Source organism: Ambystoma mexicanum, chromosome 13 (genome assembly GCF_040938575.1).
Source record: "Ambystoma mexicanum isolate Mex_15411 chromosome 13, UKY_AmexF1_1, whole genome shotgun sequence".
NCBI lineage: Eukaryota > Metazoa > Chordata > Amphibia > Caudata > Ambystomatidae > Ambystoma > Ambystoma mexicanum.
The window spans coordinates 690449776-690477021 of NC_090938.1; the positions used below are offsets into that span (position 1 = coordinate 690449776).

The 27246-nt window shown below is 55.4% G+C and overlaps 1 protein-coding gene across 18 annotated transcripts in view; it reads left to right on the forward strand.

Annotated features, from left to right (window-relative positions):
- Positions 1–27246, forward strand: part of LOC138521720 (retinol dehydrogenase 8-like) — an 88670-nt gene that overhangs the window by 25154 nt on the left and 36270 nt on the right. For all 18 annotated transcript variants that reach the window (XM_069634746.1, XM_069634747.1, XM_069634753.1 and 15 more), the window contains exon 2: positions 4166–4327. In XM_069634746.1, coding sequence (XP_069490847.1) covers positions 4166–4327 — 162 coding nt within the window. The remainder of the gene's footprint in view (positions 1–4165; positions 4328–27246) is intronic.

Here is a 27246-nt window from a genome sequence, read left to right on the forward strand (position 1 = left end):
GCTACCAATGACCACTAGAATTAGGTTTAAGGCATTGACTCTGGAACACAAAATGGTGCTTGGCAAGGATCTGGCCTATTCCCATGATCTGATTTCTTGGTACGTTCCGACCAGGAACCTCAGAACTAAGATCAAGTACTTGGTCTCAATCCTTAAACACAGTGCTGGAAATGGAAAAAATGTACTGAGGGAACTGTCACCTCTTTGGTGGGATGGGGCTGTGAGAAAAAGGGGGCAGGGCCCCGGCCAGGTAGGCTACACAGTATCTTTTCATAGAACCCAAGCCTGATGATCTGCATAAAAGCAAAGAGCATTATGGGAACATCATAATGTCCACCATTTTAAATGTTAAACCTGTCTTATAGTGATGCAGTTAGAAACCCTTTTAAGTGAATAATGAACTCTTCTGTTTTGATTGGTCTCAATATTCACCCTAATAAAGAGATGTCTGCAAATTGCAGGACATATATACCAGTTTGGACAGGGAAACGTGAGTCGAGGGATTGTGCGGTGTGTGGGGTGCCTGAGACTGTGGGACATTTTCTGCTTAGGTGTGAGAGACATGTTGAGGAGAGAGAATTGATATGGGTTCGGTTGTCTGCGCTGGGTGTGGCTAAGCTGAGTGGGAAGGCTTTGCTGGGAGGTGACGGGGTGAGAGGCAGGAGGAGGAACAGTGTGATGTTGGATTTTGTGTGGGTCCACCCACGCATCTGTTCATTAAGAAGAAGAAGAAGACAGCTGCAGCAATGTATGTGAGGCTGTGGTAGTTTCTGTATGCAGTGTCCAGTGCTGAATCTTCAGGAAAGCTCTCATGAGCCGGTTATTTGTGTGATAATATGGCTTCAGATCCAGCTGGTAGATTTCTGTGGAGCTCTGCTCCGGTCTTGTTCCTGCCCATTCCCTGCACATCTTAAATACACGAGAGCTTTGGGTCGTTCGTTCCAAAGTTTGTCGTTATGTCGTAGTTTTTCACTTAAAATCAGCAACACAAGCTCTCTGAATTGCACAATAAGTTGAATATGTTTCCTTTTTGGTCTATCTTTGATCTGGTTTACATGACTTTTCAGTATGGTAGTCCCCAGCACTCAAGGGTTGTTAGAACGGATACAAATACCCCAAATCAAATCAGAGTTGTAGGCCTCAAACTACTGTGCATTCTGGGTCTTGGAGGCCTCCATTCAGGATTTGGAAAATGGAGCTATAATGTTACTCTTTTGGCTTAACATATTTTGTAAGGATTCATATATTGTCAGGTTGCTTTACTGTGTAATGTGTGTACTTTGCCTGTAACCCCTATAAGGCGGTGGTTTGTCAGTATTGCGGGCTTTGTGGGCTTTTGAATTATGAATGCAGCACTGAAAGCAAATATTTGTGTATACACCAGAATATCAAAGTTGTCCTCACTTTCTTTTTAGTACAAAATGGAAAAACATTGACAAACACAGATGCGGATATGTTTTTTAAAAAAAAACCTGGAAACCACCCCTGAAATTAAAAAAAAACATAAACCTTCAAAACAGGAAACCCTCATTATAATGTATGCACCACACAGCTTCCTCCAAAAGGGTAAAAGGTGGGGCGCAAAAGTCTTTTTGAAGTGGGCCCATAAACCAGAGCATATAATGGCTTATATGTTCTTGCGCACGTAAAGTAGGCAAGTCCCTGGTGTGCTTTCAGTCTCTCGAGTCACGCAGAGGAAAATGGTGCTGGTGATTATTTTGGGGGGCTAACTGGGTGGCGGCCCCGCTCGCAGGAAGCTTTTGGAGACTGCCAGGACGCGGTCCCATCCCACTTAAAGCCCTAGCCAGGAATTATGTGTTTTAAACATGTATCCAATACAGATGGGTTCGGAATGCATTTGAGACCATAGCGGCTCGTGCAGCTGCAGCTTCGAGTTACCAGCAATGCACACGAGGGGGAGGAAAGGCCCTCTGCGCATTGCACTTTGACCTGTTCCGAATAGTTACAGTCAAAAGCATGAGTATTTGTTCAGTACGCACCATGTTTGTCGCTGGTAAAAAAAGCAACACTTTTTTTTACTGCTTTCTTTTTCATACCACAAACGAGTAAATGGGGTGGGGGGAAGGTATGTGGGGGGTGGAGTGGGCTCTGGGCCATCCCTCCTGCATTTTGTAGTAAAAAAAAAAGGGTTACAAAAAATTGCTGTTTTTCCCCCACGATCAGTAATATGCGGTGTTCCAACATGGAAACATTTGTTCACGTTTGGGGGTGCAACCCTTCTGAGTTCAGGACGCGTTCGCAAATGTTAGGCCACACACACCCTTGCTTGCACCCCACTCCTGCATGCCCAACTTTGTTTAATTGCATAGCGAGCGAAAAGCAGAATTAATTCTTATGTATTTTGTGAATTCAGAATTGCAAATCATTGCAAATCTTTCCACTGGGAAAAATACAGCTGCAAATGGAAACTTATATTTATGAATTAGACTCTGAGTCCCTCTGGTCGCTGGTGTCGCTTGGCTACCACCTGGCAGAATGATCCCAGCTAAATGAATCCTGCCCCCTCCCCCCCCCCCCACATGGGCATCAGCGCCCAGAGGCTACGGAAATGGCGAATGCTCCAAGTCGTAAATGAGGCCTAGAATTTATAAAAGGAGCCTAAATGTGGATCGCGAGGGGATACTGGTCAGCAAGTGGCATAGGCCGAGGTTCCACCAATCTCAAATTACACCAAGAAACGCGGGTAAAGCCAACCGTTTGTCTTTTTGTATGGGCAGGCTTCGTCCCCCTCCAGAGCCAAGGGGGCAGATTCTCAAAAAGCAGTGCAAATGCAAAGCGCGCAGAAAATGTGCTTGTTTCCTTTGCGTTACTCCAGCAAATGAGCAGTGGTAAGTGCTTTATTTATTTATTTATTTATAGTTTTTATCAAGCGCTACTCGCCCATAAGCTTCAAAGCGCACGAAGGACAAAACGAGACACACAAAACAAATTCTACAAAACGAGTTGAGGACTGTGTGCACATCAAGTGGTTGAAGCCGCACTAGGTTAGGAAGCTACAATGAACCCATTACCTTTCTAACAGACACTCGTTGCAGTTGAAATGGCTGTTTTAAATCACATAACATTGACAAGAATCTAGATAAGGAGCAATTGACTGACTGCAATTAATGCATTACCTTCCAGACAACCTGCTGACATGACAGACTAGAGCAGACAACAGGAAGTGACGCCTTTCTTCTTCCTACAGTGCTGCTAAATTGTGTTGATAGGCCTTCAAGGCGCTTGATCCAGAACAACGGAACTCGTGTTTCCTATTCTATAATGATCTTTGCTTTCAGACCGCCCTTTCTGTTCGCTAGTTCCAACCCACTAACTCAACTCATTCTGACCCTCATTTAATCATGAACTCAATTGAGTGAAGTCCTATCTTATTTCAACTTTTTCACGGCCTGCCCCATCCCACAAACTCCCGGGGTCCTAGAATCTGTGACTAAAAATGGTTTGGCAAGGGGTTCCTGGGACTTGGGGGAGGGGGGTCACACAGGAATGCGCACACACCTAAGGGCAAAACACCACCACCTTTTTAGGTGCACAGTGATGTCCTGAAGCAGAGGTCGGCACCCTGTGGCTTTGAAGGTGTTTTGGACTATGACTCCCATCATACCTCGCCATTGACTATGCTGGCTAGGACTACTGGTGGTTGTAGTCCAAAACATCTGCAGAGCGGAAGGTTGCAGGCCCCTGTCCCAAACGGTTAATGAAGTATGTCATAAAATCTAAACGACATCTAATAGTTTTGTTCCTGATACATAATAAAAAGTTCTATGTGAAAGTGAAAGAAAGAAGGAACATGGCTGTTTCCCACATCTGGCACGTGGCTAGCTCCACCTTACCGTACTACTGGGTCCAATGAGACAAAGCCACGTTTTGTGCACAGAATTTCTAATGTTTTTGCTAATGCTTTTTGTGAAACTTGAACTTGCAATCCCAGAAGAGCCCCCACTTCTTTCCAACCATGCAGTCCCTCTCTCCCCCCTTTGGGTGGTGTAATGGGCGTCATTTGGCGTTGCTGGGATCCTGCCACTTCTCTGCTCCATGGCTGCGTGCAGATCCCCCTTCCTTTGTGGCTAGCTCGCATCCCAGATCCCACACACTCTTGTGCCGCCGGTGCCATTTCATGCCATCTCACCTGTCTCTCTTGCAGTGATAGCAACAATGAGGGACCTGAGGAAGAAGATCAAACTGGAAGCTGCAGCGGGAGACGCGCTGGGCCGGACCCTGGAGATCAAACAGCTGGACGTGTGCCATGAGGCGTCCATACAAGACTGTGTGAACAGCATCCCCGGGAGGCACATCGATGTACTGGGTGGGTACCGGCCGAACGCGGGACACTGCACAGCCCCATGTTACTGGGCCTAGACCCCCCTCACTGCAAGGCCAGGAAACATGCAGGGCCAGAGGCTATGCTAAAAAAGCTTTTATACTACACCCATAAGCACCGTAATGGCCTCACTGCACTGAGGGTTGTCTGGATAGTGGTGCATTGTGGCCCCGCTGTATGCCTTGAATGTGTGGTGGGGAAGGCAGGTGTGTGCAGTGTTAGTAAACGATCACATCCTTTTGAGTGCTTATTTGAAATGGAAGTGGTCAAGATCTCTCAGAGGACGGCACAGCTGGGTGTGAAGTGATGCTGGGCCTCTCAGGTGAAGGTATGGTTGGGTGTGGATGGGGCCTCCAAGGGTGGATATGAAGTGGGGTGCCCTGGAGGTGCAGGAAGGATATAGGTGCAGCCAGGTCTCCAGATACGCATCGTACTGGGTCCTTTTATGCATTAAAATCGTGTAAATATGGCAAATTTCTCTTTCTATGCGTACCATTTACGCACCAGTTGAGTGCAGAGTTCAGCACACAGGGTAAGTGACTTGCCGGAAACCAGAACACATCTTTTGATTCTTTTCGGCATGGATGAAATTGCAGGCCATGAAGGAGCAGTTCAGCCATTTTCCCCTGAGCTGTGGTGCACCGAGCCTGTCAGAAACAGCCCGCAGGGAATGAGTCCTTTCTGTTCCACTTCTGCCGTGTTTTGGGCCTGTACAGCCCGCAGGGAATGGGTCATTTCTGTTCCGCTTCTGCCGTGTTTTGGGCCTGTCAGAAACAGCCCGCAGGGAATGGGTCCTTTCTGTTCCGCTTCTGCCGTGTTTTGGGCCTGTACAGCCCGCAGGGAATGGGTCCTTTCTGTTCCGCTTCTGCCGTGTTTTGGGCCTGTACAGCCCGCAGGGAATGGGTCCTTTCTGTTCCGCTTCTGCCGTGTTTTGGGCCTGTACAGCCTGCAGGGAATGGGTCCTTTCTGTTCCGCTTCTGCCGTGTTTTGGGCCTGTACAGCCCGCAGGGAATGGGTCCTTTCTGTTCCGCTTCTGCCGTGTTTTGGGCCTGTACAGCCCGCAGGGAATGGGTTCTTTCTGTTCCGCTTCTGCCGTGTTTTGGGCCTGTACAGCCCGCAGGGAATGGGTTCTTTCTGTTCCGCTTCTGCCGTGTTTTGGGCCTGTACAGCCCGCAGGGAATGGGTCCTTTCTGTTCCGCTTCTGCCGTGTTTTGGGCCTGTACAGCCCGCAGGGAATGGGTCCTTTCTGTTCCGCTTCTGCCGTGTTTTGGGCCTGTACAGCCCGCAGGGAATGGGTCCTTTCTGTTCCGCTTCTGCCGTGTTTTGGGCCTGTACAGCCCGCAGGGAATGGGTCCTTTCTGTTCCGCTTCTGCCGTGTTTTGGGCCTGTACAGCCCGCAGGGAATGGGTCCTTTCTGTTCCGCTTCTGCCGTGTTTTGGGCCTATACAGCCCGCAGGGAATGGGTTCTTTCTGTTCCGCTTCTGCCGTGTTTTGGGCCTGTAGAGGCTCATGGAAATGATGCTTTTCATAATGCCTGCATATTTGTTTTTGGAGCATTTTAGGATCGCCGCAGTAATAAGATGGCTCATGCGTCTCACTGACAATGTATAACATCTTTACCAAGCCTCTCTTTGATAAACTAGACCGATTGGGCATTACATATACTAACTATGCTGACGCCACACAGATCCTCATTCCCCTCTCGGCAACTTTGGTGAAGACACAGCTCTGGTAAATAAGGTATACCTCATCATTCAGGCATGGATGGCCTCACATGGACTCTGCCTGAATGACGACAAAACTGAGATCTTGATCCTGGGCTCTGACTCCAACCTCAAAACACTAAGCCCCAACTACGCTGCTTTTACCATCGATGGCAACGTCATTAAAGTAGTCACTAAGTAAAAACACCAGGTTTTTACTTGGATTCCACCCTCTCACTAAAAAAACAAGTTAGCTCCATGGCCTCATGTACAGCCTACACTTGCAAATTAATTAGGGCCTGTAGACCCTTTCTATCCAAACCCTGCTGCATCACACTTGCCAACGCATTAATAATGTCTAAACTAGACTATTGTAATGCCTTATATGCCGGTGCTAATAAAAGTATCATCAATAAAATCCAAACACTACAAAATAATGCGTTGAGAGCTGCCCTGGATATACCACGACGAGAACATATTTCCAACCATAGAAGAGACCAGCATTGGTTAAAAATTAGCGACAGGATACTTCTCAAAATGACATCCCTCTCCTTCAAATGTCTTAATAATGCCACTCCTTCTTATCTCTGTGCCAGACTGAGCAGAAAACCCCCAGTACACCACACTAGAGCTGCCAACCACCTCTGCCTAGAAATTTCTAGATTTAGACTCTCCAAAGCAGGTGGAACTAGCTTCCCGGTCAAAGCTGCCCTTGCCTGGAATGCTCTGCCCACCCACATCAGAATGGAACAACCCTACTCTAGCTTCAGGCGAAATTTGCAGACCTGGCTGCGAACTAATGACAACTAAATACCACTGGACATCTGTCCCTTGTATACACCTGTGTTTGTATATGTATATATATATTTGCTTCCATTGTACTGCCCATACCCAACCAAATGAATACACACACAAACAAACAAACTTAATACAATTGGTAAGCATCCTTTTAACAAACAAATGATGTTTTTTAATGAATGCTTGCTTGCATCGAACCAAAATATATTCGGAGACCTGCATTTTATGCATTTATCATCAACAATGTGTTATTTATACAGGACTTTCTCCCAAACGCTGTACATAGAACATATTTACAAGCAATTGCCTCCCAACTGAAATAGATACTTGATTATCGACCTCAGAAGGATGAAAGGCGGAGTTGGCCTTGCTGGGATTCAAACCTACTCAGGGATCGGAGCAGAGAGCTCGCAACCCGCTGAGCCATCTTACTGGCGCATGATGCAACACGATGCCTCTATGTGGTGTGTTCATACATATCAATGTGTGGGAGAAGGTTTTCCCCAAATGGTATTTCTTTCCTACTGTGACGTTTCTCTGATTTTTGAAGCAGAGCTAGCCTTCTTATTTGAACTAGTCACTAACAATACTATATTGCTTCTATATTAGTTCTATCTGTGAGGAGCTTGCACTGCAGAGGCAATTAATGGTTCCTGTTCTATGTGGTGCTGCTCCCACTACCAGTAAGCCATCCCTAGTCTGCGTGCGGGGAGCTTGGATCGCGTAGCCTCTGCTGGGCCAGTTTGTTGTGATGGGAATTTGGACGGCTGAGGCCTGTGCTGTTCCCTTTCTTTGTGAGTCTAGCTTGCGTTTGGGGCTCTTCATCTACCCGTTCAGTGTGGGGGTGCTTGCACAGCTCCATCCCATGCAGTTTCATCTCTCTGTGCGAGTGGAACGTCTACTGCTGTTACCATATCAGTGCTCATTTTGCCCCACGACATTCCAGTTGTATGTCTACTGGGTCCATGGCTTACCCTTTCTATATGAGGCCGTGTGCACTCCTAAAGAATATGTTGCACCGTGTGTGTGTGTGAGGGGAGTTTCTACTGCAGAGACCCACTGCTTATCTGTTCTGTGTGTGTATTTCCTACCCTTGCTTTGCCTTGCATGGATTAACGCCACCTGTGCTACATGATGAAGGTTTGCATTGCCCTTGTCCTGATTGGCCAGCTCTGTGTGAGAGAAGCCTGAACGGCTCCTGCTCCAGCTGACCTGTTCTGTGTGCGGGAAGCATTAAGCAGCTTATGGCTGTTTTACCTATTATTTGCATGCAGGGGAAGCTCAGCATTGGTGCTCATCTGTTCCATTTGTAAGAGGGTGCTTGTGCTACTGCACACTGTGCTTGATCTGTTAATTATGAGAGAAACCTGCTTTTCTGTCAGGATGTGGACCACCTGATAATGATTTCCATATACAGTTGTAACTTTGCACACAATGACTGGATGTCACAAATGTTTTACTCTCCTGTGAAAGAGAATACTGATTTTTAATTCCTTGAAATCACATTTACTCTGCTGGGAGGTAGACTAGGGTGTGGTGCAGGTAGCAGATAGGTGCAGGGCCCTTCTGCTGGGATGTAGACTAGGAAGTGGTGCAGGTAGCAGATAGGTGCAGGGACCCTCTGCTGATAGGTAGACTAGGAAGTGGTGCAGGTAGCAGATAGGTGCAGGGCCCCTCTGCTAGGAGGTAGACTAGGAAGTGGTGCAGGTAGCATAGAGGTGCTAGACCCCTCTGATGATAGGTAGACTAGGAAGTGGTGCAGGTAGGTGCAGGGCCCCCTGCTGGGAGGTAGACTAGGAAGAGGTGCAGGTAGGTGCAGGACCCCTCTGCTGTTAGGTAGACTAGGAAGTGGTGCAGATAGGAGCAGGGCCCCCTGCTGGGAGGTAGACTAGGAAGAGGTGCAGGTAGGTGCAGGGCCCATCTGCTGGGAGGTAGACTAGGATGAGGTGCAGGTAGGTGCAGGGCCCCTCTGCTGATAGGTAGACTAGGAAGTGGTGCAGGTAGGTCCAGGGCCCCCTGCTGGAAGGTAGACTAGGAAGAGGTGCAGGTAGGTGCAGGGCCCCTCTGCTGGGAGGTAGACTAGGAAGTGGTGCAGGTAGGTGCAGGGCCCCTCTGCTGGGAGGTAGACTAGAAAGTGGTGGATGTAGCAGATAGGTACAGGGCCCCTCTGCAGGGATGTAGACTAGAGAGTGGTCAGGAAGCCGATAGGTGCAAGGTCCCTCTGCTGGGAGGTATACTAGGATGTGGTGCAGGTAGCAGATAGTTGCAGGGCCCCTCTGCTGAGAGGTAGACCAGGAAGTGGTGCAGGTGGCAGATCGGTGCAGGGCCCCTCTGCTGGGATGTAGACTAGGGAGTGGTGCAGGTAGCAGATAGGTGCAGGACCCCTCTGCTGATAGGTAGACTGGGAAGTGGTGCAGGCAGCAGATAGGTGCAGGGCCCCTCTGCTAGGAGGTATACTAGGAAGTGGTGCAGGTAGCAGAGAGGTGCTAGGGCCCTCTGCTGATAGGTAGACTAGGAAGTGGTACAGGTAGGTGCAGGGCCCCTCGGCTGGGAGGTAGACTAGGAAGTGGTGCAGGTAGGTGCAGGGCCCCTCTGCTGGGAGGTAGAATAGGAAGTGGTGCAGGTAGCAGATGGGTGCAGGGCCCCTCTGCTGGGAGGTAGACTAGGGAGTGGTGCGGATAGCAGATAGGTGCAGGGCCCCTCTGCTGATAGGTAGACTAGGAAGTGGTGCAGGCAGCAGATAGGTGCAGGGCCCCTCTGCTAGGAGGTAGACTAGGAAGTGGTGCAGGTAGCAGAGAGGTGCTAGGCCCCTCTGCTGATAGGTAGACTACGAAGTGGTGCAACTAGGTGCAGGGCAATTCTCTGCTGGGAAGTAGACTAGGAAGTGGTGCAGGGAGGTGCAGGGCCCCTCTGCTGGGAGGTAGAATAGGAAGTGGTGCAGGTAGCAGATGGGTGCAGGGCTCCTCTGTGAGAGGTAGACTAGGGAGTGTTGCAGATAGCAGATAGCTGCAGGGTCCCTCTGCTGGGAGGTAGACTAGGGAGTGGTGCAGGTAGCAGATAGGTACAGGGCCCCTCTGCTGAGAGGTAGACAAGGAAGTGGTGCGGGCAGGTGCAGGGCCCCTCTGCTGGGGGGTAGACTAGGAAGTGGTGAAGGTAGGTGTTGGGCCCCTCTGCTGGGAGGTAGACTAGGAAGTGGTGCTGGTAGCAGATAGCTGCTAGGCCCCTCTGCTGGGGGTAGACTAGGAAGTGGTGCAGGTAGCAGATAGGTGCAGGGCCCATCTGTGGGAAGGTAGACTAGGATGTGGTGCAGATAGCAGATAGGTGCTAGGCCCCTCTGCTCGGAGGTAGACTAGGGAGTGGTGCAGATAGCAGATAGGTACAGGGCCCCTCTGCTGGGAGGTAGACTAGAGAGTGATGCAGGTAGCAGATAGGTAGAGGGGCCCTCTGCTGAGAGGTAGACTAGGAAGTGGTGCAGGTAGGTGCAGGGCCCCTCTGCTGAGAGGTAGACTAGGAAGTGGTGCAGGTGGCAGATAGGTGCAGGGCCCCTCTGCTGAGAGGTAGACTATGGAGTGAGGCAGATAGCAGATAGGTGCAGGGCCCCTCTGCTGTTAGGTAGACTAGGAAGTGGTGCAGGTAGGAGCAGGGCCCCTCTGCTGATAGGTAGACTAGGAAGTGGTGCAGGTAGGTGCAGGGCCCCCTGCTGGGAGGTAGACTAGGAAGAGGTGCAGGTAGGTGCAGGGCCCCTCTGCTGGGAGGTAGACTAGGAAGTGGTGCAGGTAGGTGCAGGGCCCCTCTGCTGGGAGGTAGACTAGGAAGTGGTGCATGTAGCAGATAGGTACTAGGCCCCTCTGCTGGGATGTAGACTAGGGAGTGGCCAGGAAGCCGACAGGTGTAGGGCCCCTCTGCTGGGAGGTATACTAGGATGTGGTGCAGGTAGCAGATAGGTGCAGGGCACCTCTGCTGAGAGGTAGACCAGGAAGTGATGCAGGTGGCAGATAGGTGCAGGGCCCCTCTGCTGGGATGTAGACTAGGGAGTGGTGCAGGTAGCAGATAGGTGCAGGGCCCCTCTGCTGCTAGGTAGACTGGGATGTGGTGCAGGCAGCAGATAGGTGCAGGGCCCTTCTGCTAGGAGGTAGACTAGGAAGTGGTGCAGGTAGCAGAGAGGTGCTAGGGCCCTCTGCTGATAGGTAGACTAGGACGTGGTACAGGTAGGTGCAGGGCCCCTCGGCTGGGAGGTAGACTAGGAAGTGGTGCAGGTAGGTGCAGGGCCCCTCTGCTGGGAGGTAGAATAGGAAGTGGTGCAGGTAGCAGATGGGTGCAGGGCCCCTCTGCTGGGAGGTAGACTAGGGAGTGGTGCAGATAGCAGATAGGTGCAGGGCCCCTCTGCTGATAGGTAGACTAGGAAGTGGTGCAGGCAGCAGATAGGTGCAGGGCCTCTCTGCTGATAGGTAGACTAGGAAGTGGTGCAGGCAGCAGATAGGTGCAGGGCCCCTCTGCTAGGAGGTAGACTAGGAAGTGGTGCAGGTAGCAGGGAGATGCTAGGCCCCTCTGCTGATAGGTAGACTAGGAAGTGGTGCAGGTAGGTGCAGGGCCCCTCTGCTGGGAAGTAGACTAGGAAGTGGTGCAGGTAGGTGCAGGGCCCCTCTGCTGGGAGGTAGAATAGGAAGTGGTGCAGGTAGCAGATGGGTGCAGGGCCCCTCTGTGAGAGGTAGACTAGGGAGTGTTGCAGATAGCAGATAGGTGCAGGGCCCCTCTGCTGGGAGGTAGACTAGGGAGTGGTGCAGATAGCAGATAGGTACAGGGCCCCTCTGCTGAGAGGTAGACAAGGAAGTGGTGCGGGCAGGTGCAGGGCCCCTCTGCTGGGAGGTAGACTAGGAAGTGGTGAAGGTAGGTGTTGGGCCCCTCTGCTGGGAGGTAGACTAGGAAGTGGTGCTGGTAGCAGATAGCTGCTAGGCCCCTCTGCTGGGGGTAGAGTAGGAAGTGGTGCAGATAGCAGATAGGTGCAGGGCCCCTCTGTGCGGAGGTAGACTAGGATGTGGTGCAGATAGCAGATAGGTGCCAGGCCCCTCTGCTGGGAGGTAGACTAGGGAGTGGTGCAGATAACAGATAGGTACAGGGCCCCTCTGCTGGGAGGTAGACTAGGGAGTGGTGCAGGTAGCAGATAGGTACAGGGGCCCTCTGCTGAGAGGTAGACTAGGAAGTGGTGCAGGTAGCAGGTAGGTGCAGGGCCCCTCTGCTGAGAGGTAGACTAGGAAGTGGTGCAGGTGGCAGATAGGTGCAGGGCCCCTCTGCTGAGAGGTAGACTATGGAGTGAGGCAGATAGCAGATAGGTGCAGGGCCCCTCTGCTGTTAGGTAGACTAGGAAGTGGTGCAGGTAGGAGCAGGGCCCCTCTGCTGGGAGGTGACGAGGAAGAGGTGCAGGTAGGTGCAGGGCCCCTCTGCTGATAGGTAGACTAGGAAGTGGTGCAGGTAGGTGCAGGGCCCCCCTGCTGGGAGGTAGACTAGGAAGAGGTGCAGGTAGGTGCAGGGCCCCTCTGCTGGGAGTTAGACTAGGAAGTGGTGCAGGCAGCAGATAGGTGCAGGGCCCCTCTGCTGAGAGGTAGACTAGGAAGTGGTGCAGGTGGCAGATAGGTGCAGGGCCCCTCTGCTGAGAGGTAGACTATGGAGTGAGGCAGATAGCAGATAGGTGCAGGGCCCCTCTGCTGTTAGGTAGACTAGGAAGTGGTGCAGGTAGGAGCAGGGCCCCCTGCTGGGAGGTAGACTAGGAAGAGGTGCAGGTAGGTGCAGGGCCCCTCTGCTGGGAGGTAGACTAGGAAGAGGTGCAGGTAGGTGTAGGGCCCCTCTGCTGATAGGTAGACTAGGAAGTGGTGCAGGTAGGTGCAGGGCCCGCTGCTGGGAGGTAGACTAGGAAGAGGTGCAGGTAGGTGCAGGCCCCCTCTGCTGGGAGGTAGACTAGGAAGTGGTGAAGGTAGGTGTTGGGCCCCTCTGCTGGGAGGTAGACTAGGAAGTGGTGCTGGTAGCAGATAGCTGCTAGGCCCCTCTGCTGGGGGTAGAGTAGGAAGTGGTGCAGATAGCAGATAGGTGCAGGGCCCCTCTGTGCGGAGGTAGACTAGGATGTGGTGCAGATAGCAGATAGGTGCCAGGCCCCTCTGCTGGGAGGTAGACTAGGGAGTGGTGCAGATAACAGATAGGTACAGGGCCCCTCTGCTGGGAGGTAGACTAGGGAGTGGTGCAGGTAGCAAATAGGTACAGGGGCCCTCTGCTGAGAGGTAGACTAGGAAGTGGTGCAGGTAGCAGGTAGGTGCAGGGCCCCTCTGCTGAGAGGTAGACTAGGAAGTGGTGCAGGTGGCAGATAGGTGCAGGGCCCCTCTGCTAGGAGGTAGACTAGGAAGTGGTGCAGGTAGCATAGAGGTGCTAGACCCCTCTGATGATAGGTAGACTAGGAAGTGGTGCAGGTAGGTGCAGGGCCCCCTGCTGGGAGGTAGACTAGGAAGAGGTGCAGGTAGGTGCAGGACCCCTCTGCTGTTAGGTAGACTAGGAAGTGGTGCAGATAGGAGCAGGGCCCCCTGCTGGGAGGTAGACTAGGAAGAGGTGCAGGTAGGTGCAGGGCCCATCTGCTGGGAGGTAGACTAGGATGAGGTGCAGGTAGGTGCAGGGCCCCTCTGCTGATAGGTAGATTAGGAAGTGGTGCAGGTAGGTCCAGGGCCCCCTGCTGGAAGGTAGACTAGGAAGAGGTGCAGGTAGGTGCAGGGCCCCTCTGCTGGGAGGTAGACTAGGAAGTGGTGCAGGTAGGTGCAGGGCCCCTCTGCTGGGAGGTAGACTAGAAAGTGGTGGATGTAGCAGATAGGTACAGGGCCCCTCTGCAGGGATGTAGACTAGAGAGTGGTCAGGAAGCCGATAGGTGCAAGGTCCCTCTGCTGGGAGGTATACTAGGATGTGGTGCAGGTAGCAGATAGTTGCAGGGCCCCTCTGCTGAGAGGTAGACCAGGAAGTGGTGCAGGTGGCAGATCGGTGCAGGGCCCCTCTGCTGGGATGTAGACTAGGGAGTGGTGCAGGTAGCAGATAGGTGCAGGACCCCTCTGCTGATAGGTAGACTGGGAAGTGGTGCAGGCAGCAGATAGGTGCAGGGCCCCTCTGCTAGGAGGTATACTAGGAAGTGGTGCAGGTAGCAGAGAGGTGCTAGGGCCCTCTGCTGATAGGTAGACTAGGAAGTGGTACAGGTAGGTGCAGGGCCCCACGGCTGGGAGGTAGACTAGGAAGTGGTGCAGGTAGGTGCAGGGCCCCTCTGCTGGGAGGTAGAATAGGAAGTGGTGCAGGTAGCAGATGGGTGCAGGGCCCCTCTGCTGGGAGGTAGACTAGGGAGTGGTGCAGATAGCAGATAGGTGCAGGGCCCCTCTGCTGATAGGTAGACTAGGAAGTGGTGCAGGCAGCAGATAGGTGCAGGGCCCCTCTGCTAGGAGGTAGACTAGGAAGTGGTGCAGGTAGCAGAGAGGTGCTAGGCCCCTCTGCTGATAGGTAGACTATGAAGTGGTGCAACTAGGTGCAGGGCAATTCTCTGCTGGGAAGTAGACTAGGAAGTGGTGCAGGGAGGTGCAGGGCCCCTCTGCTGGGAGGTAGAATAGGAAGTGGTGCAGGTAGCAGATGGGTGCAGGGCTCCTCTGTGAGAGGTAGACTAGGGAGTGTTGCAGATAGCAGATAGCTGCAGGGTCCCTCTGCTGGGAGGTAGACTAGGGAGTGGTGCAGGTAGCAGATAGGTACAGGGCCCCTCTGCTGAGAGGTAGACAAGGAAGTGGTGCGGGCAGGTGCAGGGCCCCTCTGCTGGGGGGTAGACTAGGAAGTGGTGAAGGTAGGTGTTGGGCCCCTCTGCTGGGAGGTAGACTAGGAAGTGGTGCTGGTAGCAGATAGCTGCTAGGCCCCTCTGCTGGGGGTAGACTAGGAAGTGGTGCAGGTAGCAGATAGGTGCAGGGCCCATCTGTGGGAAGGTAGACTAGGATGTGGTGCAGATAGCAGATAGGTGCTAGGCCCCTCTGCTCGGAGGTAGACTAGGGAGTGGTGCAGATAGCAGATAGGTACAGGGCCCCTCTGCTGGGAGGTAGACTAGGAAGTGGTGCAGGTAGGTGCAGGGCCCCTCTGCTGAGAGGTAGACTAGGAAGTGGTGCAGGTGGCAGATAGGTGCAGGGCCCCTCTGCTGAGAGGTAGACTATGGAGTGAGGCAGATAGCAGATAGGTGCAGGGCCCCTCTGCTGTTAGGTAGACTAGGAAGTGGTGCAGGTAGGAGCAGGGCCCCTCTGCTGATAGGTAGACTAGGAAGTGGTGCAGGTAGGTGCAGGGCCCCCTGCTGGGAGGTAGACTAGGAAGAGGTGCAGGTAGGTGCAGGGCCCCTCTGCTGGGAGGTAGACTAGGAAGTGGTGCAGGTAGGTGCAGGGCCCCTCTGCTGGGAGGTAGACTAGGAAGTGGTGCATGTAGCAGATAGGTACTAGGCCCCTCTGCTGGGATGTAGACTAGGGAGTGGCCAGGAAGCCGACAGGTGCAGGGCCCCTCTGCTGGGAGGTATACTAGGATGTGGTGCAGGTAGCAGATAGGTGCAGGGTACCTCTGCTGAGAGGTAGACCAGGAAGTGATGCAGGTGGCAGATAGGTGCAGGGCCCCTCTGCTGGGATGTAGACTAGGGAGTGGTGCAGGTAGCAGATAGGTGCAGGGCCCCTCTGCTGCTAGGTAGACTGGGATGTGGTGCAGGCAGCAGATAGGTGCAGGGCCCTTCTGCTAGGAGGTAGACTAGGAAGTGGTGCAGGTAGCAGAGAGGTGCTAGGGCCCTCTGCTGATAGGTAGACTAGGACGTGGTACAGGTAGGTGCAGGGCCCCTCGGCTGGGAGGTAGACTAGGAAGTGGTGCAGGTAGGTGCAGGGCCCCTCTGCTGGGAGGTAGAATAGGAAGTGGTGCAGGTAGCAGATGGGTGCAGGGCCCCTCTGCTGGGAGGTAGACTAGGGAGTGGTGCAGATAGCAGATAGGTGCAGGGCCCCTCTGCTGATAGGTAGACTAGGAAGTGGTGCAGGCAGCAGATAGGTGCAGGGCCTCTCTGCTGATAGGTAGACTAGGAAGTGGTGCAGGCAGCAGATAGGTGCAGGGCCCCTCTGCTAGGAGGTAGACTAGGAAGTGGTGCAGGTAGCAGGGAGGTGCTAGGCCCCTCTGCTGATAGGTAGACTAGGAAGTGGTGCAGGTAGGTGCAGGGCCCCTCTGCTGGGAAGTAGACTAGGAAGTGGTGCAGGTAGGTGCAGGGCCCCTCTGCTGGGAGGTAGAATAGGAAGTGGTGCAGGTAGCAGATGGGTGCAGGGCCCCTCTGTGAGAGGTAGACTAGGGAGTGTTGCAGATAGCAGATAGGTGCAGGGCCCCTCTGCTGGGAGGTAGACTAGGGAGTGGTGCAGATAGCAGATAGGTACAGGGCCCCTCTGCTGAGAGGTAGACAAGGAAGTGGTGCGGGCAGGTGCAGGGCCCCTCTGCTGGGAGGTAGACTAGGAAGTGGTGAAGGTAGGTGTTGGACCCCTCTGCTGGGAGGTAGACTAGGAAGTGGTGCTGGTAGCAGATAGCTGCTAGGCCCCTCTGCTGGGGGTAGAGTAGGAAGTGGTGCAGATAGCAGATAGGTGCAGGGCCCCTCTGTGCGGAGGTAGACTAGGATGTGGTGCAGATAGCAGATAGGTGCCAGGCCCCTCTGCTGGGAGGTAGACTAGGGAGTGGTGCAGATAACAGATAGGTACAGGGCCCCTCTGCTGGGAGGTAGACTAGGGAGTGGTGCAGGTAGCAGATAGGTACAGGGGCCCTCTGCTGAGAGGTAGACTAGGAAGTGGTGCAGGTAGCAGGTAGGTGCAGGGCCCCTCTGCTGAGAGGTAGACTAGGAAGTGGTGCATGTGGCAGATAGGTGCAGGGCCCCTCTGCTGAGAGGTAGACTAGGAAGTGGTGCAGGTAGGAGCAGGGCCCCTCTGCTGGGAGGTGACGAGGAAGAGGTGCAGGTAGGTGCAGGGCCCCTCTGCTGATAGGTAGACTAGGAAGTGGTGCAGGTAGGTGCAGGGCCCCCCTGCTGGGAGGTAGACTAGGAAGAGGTGCAGGTAGGTGCAGGGCCCCTCTGCTGGGAGTTAGACTAGGAAGTGGTGCAGGCAGCAGATAGGTGCAGGGCCCCTCTGCTGAGAGGTAGACTAGGAAGTGGTGCAGGTGGCAGATAGGTGCAGGGCCCCTCTGCTGAGAGGTAGACTATGGAGTGAGGCAGATAGCAGATAGGTGCAGGGCCCCTCTGCTGTTAGGTAGACTAGGAAGTGGTGCAGGTAGGAGCAGGGCCCCCTGCTGGGAGGTAGACTAGGAAGAGGTGCAGGTAGGTGCAGGGCCCCTCTGCTGGGAGGTAGACTAGGAAGAGGTGCAGGTAGGTGTAGGGCCCCTCTGCTGATAGGTAGACTAGGAAGTGGTGCAGGTAGGTGCAGGGCCCGCTGCTGGGAGGTAGACTAGGAAGAGGTGCAGGTAGGTGCAGGGCCCCTCTGCTGGGAGGTAGACTAGGAAGTGGTGAAGGTAGGTGTTGGGCCCCTCTGCTGGGAGGTAGACTAGGAAGTGGTGCTGGTAGCAGATAGCTGCTAGGCCCCTCTGCTGGGGGTAGAGTAGGAAGTGGTGCAGATAGCAGATAGGTGCAGGGCCCCTCTGTGCGGAGGTAGACTAGGATGTGGTGCAGATAGCAGATAGGTGCCAGGCCCCTCTGCTGGGAGGTAGACTAGGGAGTGGTGCAGATAACAGATAGGTACAGGGCCCCTCTGCTGGGAGGTAGACTAGGGAGTGGTGCAGGTAGCAGATAGGTACAGGGGCCCTCTGCTGAGAGGTAGACTAAGAAGTGGTGCAGGTAGCAGGTAGGTGCAGGGCCCCTCTGCTGAGAGGTAGACTAGGAAGTGGTGCAGGTGGCAGATAGGTGCAGGGCCCCTCTGCTGAGAGGTAGACTATGGAGTGAGGCAGATAGCAGATAGGTGCAGGGCCCCTCTGCTGTTAGGTAGACTAGGAAGTGGTGCAGGTAGGAGCAGGGCCCCTCTGCTGGGAGGTGACGAGGAAGAGGTGCAGGTAGGTGCAGGGCCCCTCTGCTGATAGGTAGACTAGGAAGTGGTGCAGGTAGGTGCAGGGCCCCCCTGCTGGGAGGTAGACTAGGAAGAAGTGCAGGTAGGTGCAGGGCCCCTCTGCTGCGAGGTAGACTAGGAAGTGGTGCATGTAGCAGATAGGTACTAGGCCCCTCTCCTGGGATGTAGACTAGGGAGTGGTCAGGAAGCCGATAGGTGCAAGGCCCCTCTGCTGGGAGGTATACTAGGATGTGGTGCAGGTAGCAGATAGGTGCAGGGCCCCTCTGCTGAGAGGTAGACCGGGAAGTGGTGCAGGTGGCAGATAGGTGCAGGGCCCCTCTGCTGGGATGTAGACTAGGGAGTGGTGCAGGAAGCAGATAGGTGCAGGGCCCCTCTGCTGAGAGGTAGACTATGGAGTGAGGCAGATAGCAGATAGGTGCAGGGCCCCTCTGCTGTTAGGTAGACTAGGAAGTGGTGCAGGTAGGAGCAGGGCCCCCTGCTGGGAGGTAGACTAGGAAGAGGTGCAGGTAGGTGCAGGGCCCCTCTGCTGGGAGGTAGACTAGGAAGAGGTGCAGGTAGGTGTAGGGCCCCTCTGCTGATAGGTAGACTAGGAAGTGGTGCAGGTAGGTGCAGGGCCCGCTGCTGGGAGGTAGACTAGGAAGAGGTGCAGGTAGGTGCAGGGCCCCTCTGCTGGGAGGTAGACTAGGAAGTGGTGCAGGTAGGTGCAGGGCCCCTCTGCTGCGAGGTAGACTAGGAAGTGGTGCATGTAGCAGATAGGTACTAGGCCCCTCTCCTGGGATGTAGACTAGGGAGTGGTCAGGAAGCCGATAGGTGCAAGGCCCCTCTGCTGGGAGGTATACTAGGATGTGGTGCAGGTAGCAGATAGGTGCAGGGCCCCTCTGCTGAGAGGTAGACCGGGAAGTGGTGCAGGTGGCAGATAGGTGCAGGGCCCCTCTGCTGGGATGTAGACTAGGGAGTGGTGCAGGAAGCAGATAGGTGCAGGGCCCCTCTGCTGATGGGTAGTCTGGGAAGTGGTGCAGGCAGCAGATAGGTGCAGGGCCCCTCTGCTAGGAGGTAGACTAGGAAGTGGTGCAGGTAGCAGAGAGGTGCTAGGGCCCTCTGCTGATAGGTAGACTAGGAAGTGGTACAGGTAGGTGCAGGGCCCCTCGGCTGGGAGGTAGACTAGGAAGTGGTGCAGGTAGGTGCAGGGCCCCTCTGCTGGGAGGTAGAATAGGAAGTGGTGCAGGTAGCAGATGGGTGCAGGGCCCCTCTGCTGGGAGGTAGACTAGGGAGTGGTGCAGATAGCAGATAGGTGCAGGGCCCCTCTGCTGATAGGTAGACTAGTAAGTGGTGCAGGCAGCAGATAGGTGCAGGGCCCCTCTGCTAGGAGGTAGACTAGGAAGTGGTGCAGGTAGCAGAGAGGTGCTAGGCTCCTCTGCTGATAGGTAGACTAGGAAGTGGTGCAGGTAGGTGCAGGGCCCCTCTGCTGGGAAGTAGACTAGGAAGTGGTGCAGGGCCCCTCTGCTGGGAGGTAGAATATGAAGTGGTGCAGGTAGCAGATGGGTGCAGGGCCCCTCTGTGAGAGGTAGACTAGGGGGTGTTGCAGATAGCAGATAGGTGCAGGGCCCCTCTGCTGGGAAGTACACTAGGGAGTGGTGCAGGTAGCAGATAGGTACAGGGCCCCTCTGCTGAGAGGTAGACAAGGAAGTGGTGCAGGCAGGTGTAGGGCCCCTCTGCTGGGAGGTAGACTAGGAAGTGGTGAAGGTAGGTGTTGGGCCCCTCTGCTGGGAGGTAGACTAGGAAGGGGTGCTGGTAACAGATAGCTGCTAGGCCCCTCTGCTGGGGGTAGACTAGGAAGTGGTGCAGGTAGCAGATAGGTGCAGGGCCCCCCTGTGGGGAGGTAGACTAGGATGTGGTGCAGATAGCAGATAGATGCTAGGCCCCTCTGCTCGGAGGTAGACTAGGGAGTGGTGCAGATAGCAGATAGGTACAGGGCTCCTCTGCTGGGAGGTAGACTAGGAAGAGGTGCAGGGCCCCTCTGCTGGGAGGTAGACTAGGAAGTGGTGCAGCCAGCAGATAGGTGCAGGGCCCCTCTGCTGAGAGGTAGACTAGGAAGTGGTGCAGGTGGCAGATAGGTGCAGGGCCCCTCTGCTGGGAGGTAGACTAGGGAGTGGTGCAGATAGCAGATAGGTGCAGGGCCCCTCTGCTGATAGGTAGACTAGGAAGTGGTGCAGGCAGCAGATAGGTGCAGGGCCTCTCTGCTGATAGGTAGACTAGGAAGTGGTGCAGGCAGCAGATAGGTGCAGGCCCCCTCTGCTAGGAGGTAGACTAGGAAGTGGTGCAGGTAGCAGGGAGGTGCTAGGCCCCTCTGCTGATAGGTAGACTAGGAAGTGGTGCAGGTAGGTGCAGGGCCCCTCTGCTGGGAAGTAGACTAGGAAGTGGTGCAGGTAGGTGCAGGGCCCCTCTGCTGGGAGGTAGAATAGGAAGTGGTGCAGGTAGCAGATGGGTGCAGGGCCCCTCTGTGAGAGGTAGACTAGGGAGTGTTGCAGATAGCAGATAGGTGCAGGGCCCCTCTGCTGGGAGGTAGACTAGGGAGTGGTGCAGATAGCAGATAGGTACAGGGCCCCTCTGCTGAGAGGTAGACAAGGAAGTGGTGCGGGCAGGTGCAGGGCCCCTCTGCTGGGAGGTAGACTAGGAAGTGGTGAAGGTAGGTGTTGGGCCCCTCTGCTGGGAGGTAGACTAGGAAGTGGTGCTGGTAGCAGATAGCTGCTAGGCCCCTCTGCTGGGGGTAGAGTAGGAAGTGGTGCAGATAGCAGATAGGTGCAGGGCCCCTCTGTGCGGAGGTAGACTAGGATGTGGTGCAGATAGCAGATAGGTGCCAGGCCCCTCTGCTGGGAGGTAGACTAGGGAGTGGTGCAGATAACAGATAGGTACAGGGCCCCTCTGCTGGGAGGTAGACTAGGGAGTGGTGCAGGTAGCAGATAGGTACAGGGGCCCTCTGCTGAGAGGTAGACTAGGAAGTGGTGCAGGTAGCAGGTAGGTGCAGGGCCCCTCTGCTGAGAGGTAGACTAGGAAGTGGTGCAGGTGGCAGATAGGTGCAGGGCCCCTCTGCTGAGAGGTAGACTATGGAGTGAGGCAGATAGCAGATAGGTGCAGGGCCCCTCTGCTGTTAGGTAGACTAGGAAGTGGTGCAGGTAGGAGCAGGGCCCCTCTGCTGGGAGGTGACGAGGAAGAGGTGCAGGTAGGTGCAGGGCCCCTCTGCTGATAGGTAGACTAGGAAGTGGTGCAGGTAGGTGCAGGGCCCCCCTGCTGGGAGGTAGACTAGGAAGAGGTGCAGGTAGGTGCAGGGCCCCTCTGCTGGGAGTTAGACTAGGAAGTGGTGCAGGCAGCAGATAGGTGCAGGGCCCCTCTGCTGAGAGGTAGACTAGGAAGTGGTGCAGGTGGCAGATAGGTGCAGGGCCCATCTGCTGAGAGGTAGACTATGGAGTGAGGCAGATAGCAGATAGGTGCAGGGCCCCTCTGCTGTTAGGTAGACTAGGAAGTGGTGCAGGTAGGAGCAGGGCCCCCTGCTGGGAGGTAGACTAGGAAGAGGTGCAGGTAGGTGCAGGGCCCCTCTGCTGGGAGGTAGACTAGGAAGAGGTGCAGGTAGGTGTAGGGCCCCTCTGCTGATAGGTAGACTAGGAAGTGGTGCAGGTAGGTGCAGGGCCCGCTGCTGGGAGGTAGACTAGGAAGAGGTGCAGGTAGGTGCAGGGCCCCTCTGCTGGGAGGTAGACTAGGAAGTGGTGAAGGTAGGTGTTGGGCCCCTCTGCTGGGAGGTAGACTAGGAAGTGGTGCTGGTAGCAGATAGCTGCTAGGCCCCTCTGCTGGGGGTAGAGTAGGAAGTGGTGCAGATAGCAGATAGGTGCAGGGCCCCTCTGTGTGGAGGTATTCTAGGATGTGGTGCAGATAGCAGATAGGTGCCAGGCCCCTCTGCTGGGAGGTAGACTAGGGAGTGGTGCAGATAACAGATAGGTACAGGGCCCCTCTGCTGGGAGGTAGACTAGGGAGTGGTGCAGGTAGCAGATAGGTACAGGGGCCCTCTGCTGAGAGGTAGACTAGGAAGTGGTGCAGGTAGCAGGTAGGTGCAGGGCCCCTCTGCTGAGAGGTAGACTAGGAAGTGGTGCAGGTGGCAGATAGGTGCAGGGCCCCTCTGCTGAGAGGTAGACTATGGAGTGAGGCAGATAGCAGATAGGTGCAGGGCCCCTCTGCTGTTAGGTAGACTAGGAAGTGGTGCAGGTAGGAGCAGGGCCCCTCTGCTGGGAGGTGACGAGGAAGAGGTGCAGGTAGGTGCAGGGCCCCTCTGCTGATAGGTAGACTAGGAAGTGGTGCAGGTAGGTGCAGGGCCCCCCTGCTGGGAGGTAGACTAGGAAGAGGTGCAGGTAGGTGCAGGGCCCCTCTGCTGGGAGTTAGACTAGGAAGTGGTGCAGGCAGCAGATAGGTGCAGGGCCCCTCTGCTGAGAGGTAGACTAGGAAGTGGTGCAGGTGGCAGATAGGTGCAGGGCCCCTCTGCTGAGAGGTAGACTATGGAGTGAGGCAGATAGCAGATAGGTGCAGGGCCCCTCTGCTGTTAGGTAGACTAGGAAGTGGTGCAGGTAGGAGCAGGGCCCCCTGCTGGGAGGTAGACTAGGAAGAGGTGCAGGTAGGTGCAGGGCCCCTCTGCTGGGAGGTAGACTAGGAAGAGGTGCAGGTAGGTGTAGGGCCCCTCTGCTGATAGGTAGACTAGGAAGTGGTGCAGGTAGGTGCAGGGCCCGCTGCTGGGAGGTAGACTAGGAAGAGGTGCAGGTAGGTGCAGGGCCCCTCTGCTGGGAGGTAGACTAGGAAGTGGTGCAGGTAGGTGCAGGGCCCCTCTGCTGCGAGGTAGACTAGGAAGTGGTGCATGTAGCAGATAGGTACTAGGCCCCTCTCCTGGGATGTAGACTAGGGAGTGGTCAGGAAGCCGATAGGTGCAAGGCCCCTCTGCTGGGAGGTATACTAGGATGTGGTGCAGGTAGCAGATAGGTGCAGGGCCCCTCTGCTGAGAGGTAGACCGGGAAGTGGTGCAGGTGGCAGATAGGTGCAGGGCCCCTCTGCTGGGATGTAGACTAGGGAGTGGTGCAGGAAGCAGATAGGTGCAGGGCCCCTCTGCTGATGGGTAGTCTGGGAAGTGGTGCAGGCAGCAGATAGGTGCAGGGCCCCTCTGCTAGGAGGTAGACTAGGAAGTGGTGCAGGTAGCAGAGAGGTGCTAGGGCCCTCTGCTGATAGGTAGACTAGGAAGTGTTACAGGTAGGTGCAGGGCCCCTCGGCTGGGAGGTAGACTAGGAAGTGGTGCAGGTAGGTGCAGGGCCCCTCTGCTGGGAGGTAGAATAGGAAGTGGTGCAGGTAGCAGATGGGTGCAGGGCTCCTCTGCTGGGAGGTAGACTAGGGAGTGGTGCAGATAGCAGATAGGTGCAGGGCCCCTCTGCTGATAGGTAGACTAGTAAGTGGTGCAGGCAGCAGATAGGTGCAGGGCCCCTCTGCTAGGAGGTAGACTAGGAAGTGGTGCAGGTAGCAGAGAGGTGCTAGGCTCCTCTGCTGATAGGTAGACTAGGAAGTGGTGCAGGTAGGTGCAGGGCCCCTCTGCTGGGAAGTAGACTAGGAAGTGGTGCAGGTAGGTGCAGGGCCCCTCTGCTGGGAGGTAGAATATGAAGTGGTGCAGGTAGCAGATGGGTGCAGGGCCCCTCTGTGAGAGGTAGACTAGGGGGTGTTGCAGATAGCAGATAGGTGCAGGGCCCCTCTGCTGGGAAGTACACTAGGGAGTGGTGCAGGTAGCAGATAGGTACAGGGCCCCTCTGCTGAGAGGTAGACAAGGAAGTGGTGCGGGCAGGTGTAGGGCCCCTCTGCTGGGAGGTAGACTAGGAAGTGGTGAAGGTAGGTGTTGGGCCCCTCTGCTGGGAGGTAGACTAGGAAGGGGTGCTGGTAACAGATAGCTGCTAGGCCCCTCTGCTGGGGGTAGACTAGGAAGTGGTGCAGGTAGCAGATAGGTGCAGGGCCCCCCTGTGGGGAGGTAGACTAGGATGTGGTGCAGATAGCAGATAGATGCTAGGCCCCTCTGCTCGGAGGTAGACTAGGGAGTGGTGCAGATAGCAGATAGGTACAGGGCTCCTCTGCTGGGAGGTAGACTAGGAAGAGGTGCAGGGCCCCTCTGCTGGGAGGTAGACTAGGAAGTGGTGCAGCCAGCAGATAGGTGCAGGGCCCCTCTGCTGAGAGGTAGACTAGGAAGTGGTGCAGGTGGCAGATAGGTGCAGGGCCCCTCTGCTGAGAGGTAGACTATGGAGTGAGGCAGATAGCAGATAGGTGCAGGGCCCCTCTGCTGTTAGGTAGACTAGGATGTGGTGCAGGTAGGAGCAGGGCCCCCTGCTGGGAGGTAGACTAGGAAGAGGTGCAGGTAGGTGCAGGGCCCCTCTGCTGGGAGGTAGACTAGGAAGAGGTGCAGGTAGGTGCAGGGCCCCTCTGCTGATAGGTAGACTAGGAAGTGGTGCAGGTAGCTGCAGGGCCCCCTGCTGGGAGGAAGACTGGGAAGAGGTGCAGGTAGGTGCAGGGCCCCTCTGCTGGGAGGTAGACTAGTAAGTGGTGCAGGTAGGTGCAGGGACCCTCTGCTGGGAGGTAGACTAGGAAGTGGTGCATGTAGCAGATAGGTACTAGGCCCCTCTCCTGGGATGTAGACTAGGGAGTGGTCAGGAAGCCGATAGGTGCAGGGCCCCTCTGCTGGGAGGTATACTAGGATGTGGTGCAGGTAGCAGATAGGTGCAGGGCCCCTCTGCTGAGAGGTAGACCGGGAAGTGGTGCAGGTGGCAGATAGGTGCAGGGCCCCTCTGCTGGGATGTAGACTAGGGAGTGGTGCAGGTAGCAGATAGGTGCAGGGCCCCTCTGCTGATAGGTAGACTGGGAAGTGGTGCAGGCAGCAGATAGGTGCAGGGCCCCTCTGCTAGGAGGTAGACTAGGAAGGGGTGCAGGTAGCAGGTAGGTGCAAGAGAGTCGTGCAGGTACCAGATAGGTGCAGGGCCCCTCTGCTGGGAGGTAGACTATGATGTGGTGCTGGTAGCAGAGAGGTGCTAGGCCCCTCTGCTGATAGGTAGACTAGGAAGTGGTGCTGGTAGCAGATAGATGCAGGGCCCCTCTGTGGGGAGGTAGACTAGGATGTGGTGCAGATAGCAGATAGGTGCTAGGCCCTCTGCTAGGAGGTAGACTAGGGAGTGGTGCAGATAGCAGATAGGTACAGGGCCCCTCTGCTGAGAGGTAGACTAGGAAGTGGTACAAGTAGCAGGTAGGTGCAGGGCCCCTCTGCTGAGAGGTAGACTAGGAAGTGGTGCAGGTGGCAGATAGATGCAGGGCCCCTCTGCTGGGAGGTAGACTAGGGAGTGGTGCAGATAGCAGATAGGTGCAGGGCCCCTCTGCTGGGATGTAGACTAGGAAGCAGTGCAAGTAGCAGATATGTGCAGGGCCCCTCTTCTGAGAAGTAGACTAAGAAGTGGTGCAGGTGGCAGATAGGTGCACGGCCCCTCTGGTGGACTAGGAAGTGGTGCAGGTAGCAGATGGGTGCATGACCCCTCTGCTGGGGGGTAGACTAGGAAGTGGTGCAGGTAACGGATAGGTGCAGGGCCCTCTGCTGGGAGGTAGACTATGATGTGGTGCAGGGAACAGATAGGTGCAGGGCCCCTCTGCTGGGAGGTAGACTAGGAAGTGGTGCAGGTAGCAGAGAGATGCTAGGCCCCTCTGCTGATAGGTAGACTAGGAAGTGGTGCAGGTAACAGATAGTGCAGGGCCCCTCTAGTAGAAGGTAGACTGGGGAGTGGTGCAGGTATCAGATAGGTGCAGGGCCCCTCTGCTGGGAGGTAGACTAGGAAGCGGTGCAGGTAGCAGATAGGTGCAGGGCCACTCAGTGGGAGGTAGATTAGGAAGTGGTTCAGGTAACAGATAGGTGCAGGGCCCCTCTGCTGGGAGGTAGACTAGGAAGCGGTGCAGGTAGCAGATAGGTGCAGGGCCACTCAGTGGGAGGTAGATTAGGAAGTGGTTCAGGTAACAGATAGGTGCAGGGCCCCTCTGCTGGGAGGTAGACTAGGAAGCGGTGCAAGTAGCAGATAGGTGCAGGAAGTGAGGCAGGTTCATCTGAGCCGGGTAGGTGAGAAAAAGTGCAGTGGCCTTTTAGCTGGAAGTAGAGTTAGAAGGTCCTGTAGGGCCTCGGGCATGCTGGTAGCAACAGGAATTGGCGCACGGCCTCTCGGCTGAGAGAGGTTGAGGTAGGAATTGGCGCTGGGCCTACACGGCTGAGAGGTTGAGGTATGAATTGGCGCAGGGCCTCTCAGCTGACAGGTAGAGATAGGAAATGACGCAGGGCCTCTCGGCTGAGAGGTAGAGTTAGGAATTGGCGCGCAGGAATTGGTGCATGGCCTCTCGGCTGAGAGGGAGAGATAGGAATTGGTGCATGGCCTCTCGGCTGAGAGGTAGAGCTAGGAATTGGCGCAGGGCCTCTCGGCTGAGAGGTAGAGCTAGGAATTGGCGCAGGGCCTCTTGGCTGAGAGGTAGACGTGGGAATCGGCGCAGGGCCTCTCGGCTGAGAGGTAGAGCTAGGAATTGGCGCAGGGCCTCTCGGCTGAGAGGTAGACGTGGGAATTGGCGCAGGGCCTCTCGGCTGAGAGGTAGAGTTAGGAATTGGCGCGCAGGAATTGGTGCATGGCCTCTCGACTGAGAGGGAGATATAGGAATTGGCGCAGGGGCCCTTTGCTGAGAGGTAGAGCAAGGAATTGGCCCGCAGGAATTGGTGCATGGCCTCTCGGCTGAGAGGGAGAGATAGGATTTGGCGCAGGGCCTCTCGGCTGAGAGGTAGAGCTAGGAATTGGCGCAGGGCCTCTCGGCTGAGAGGTAGACGTGGGAATTGGCGCAGGGCCTCTCGGCTGAGAGGTAGCGCTAGGAATTGGCACAGGGCCTCTCGGCTGAGAGGTAGAGGTGCGAATTGGCGCAGGGCCTCCCGGCTGAGAGGTAGAGATAGGAATTGACGCAGGGCCTCTCGGCTGAGAGCCATAGACCGTAGAAGGAGGAGGTGCAGCAGTGCTTCAGAGGTGTAAGTACAGAAAGGGCCTAAGATGAAACGGACAGTGACTCACTGTCAGTGAGTGTCGTGGGTTCCCAAGGCCAGGGGCGCCGAGTACGGGGGAGGGCTCTGGGGCCACCCCTCCAGCAAAATAAAGTCGGGGCTGGGCCCCCCCCCACCTGCCGGAAAAAAGTGAACTGCATCACTTCTCTCCGACCGGGTAAAAGCGCGAGAATGTCG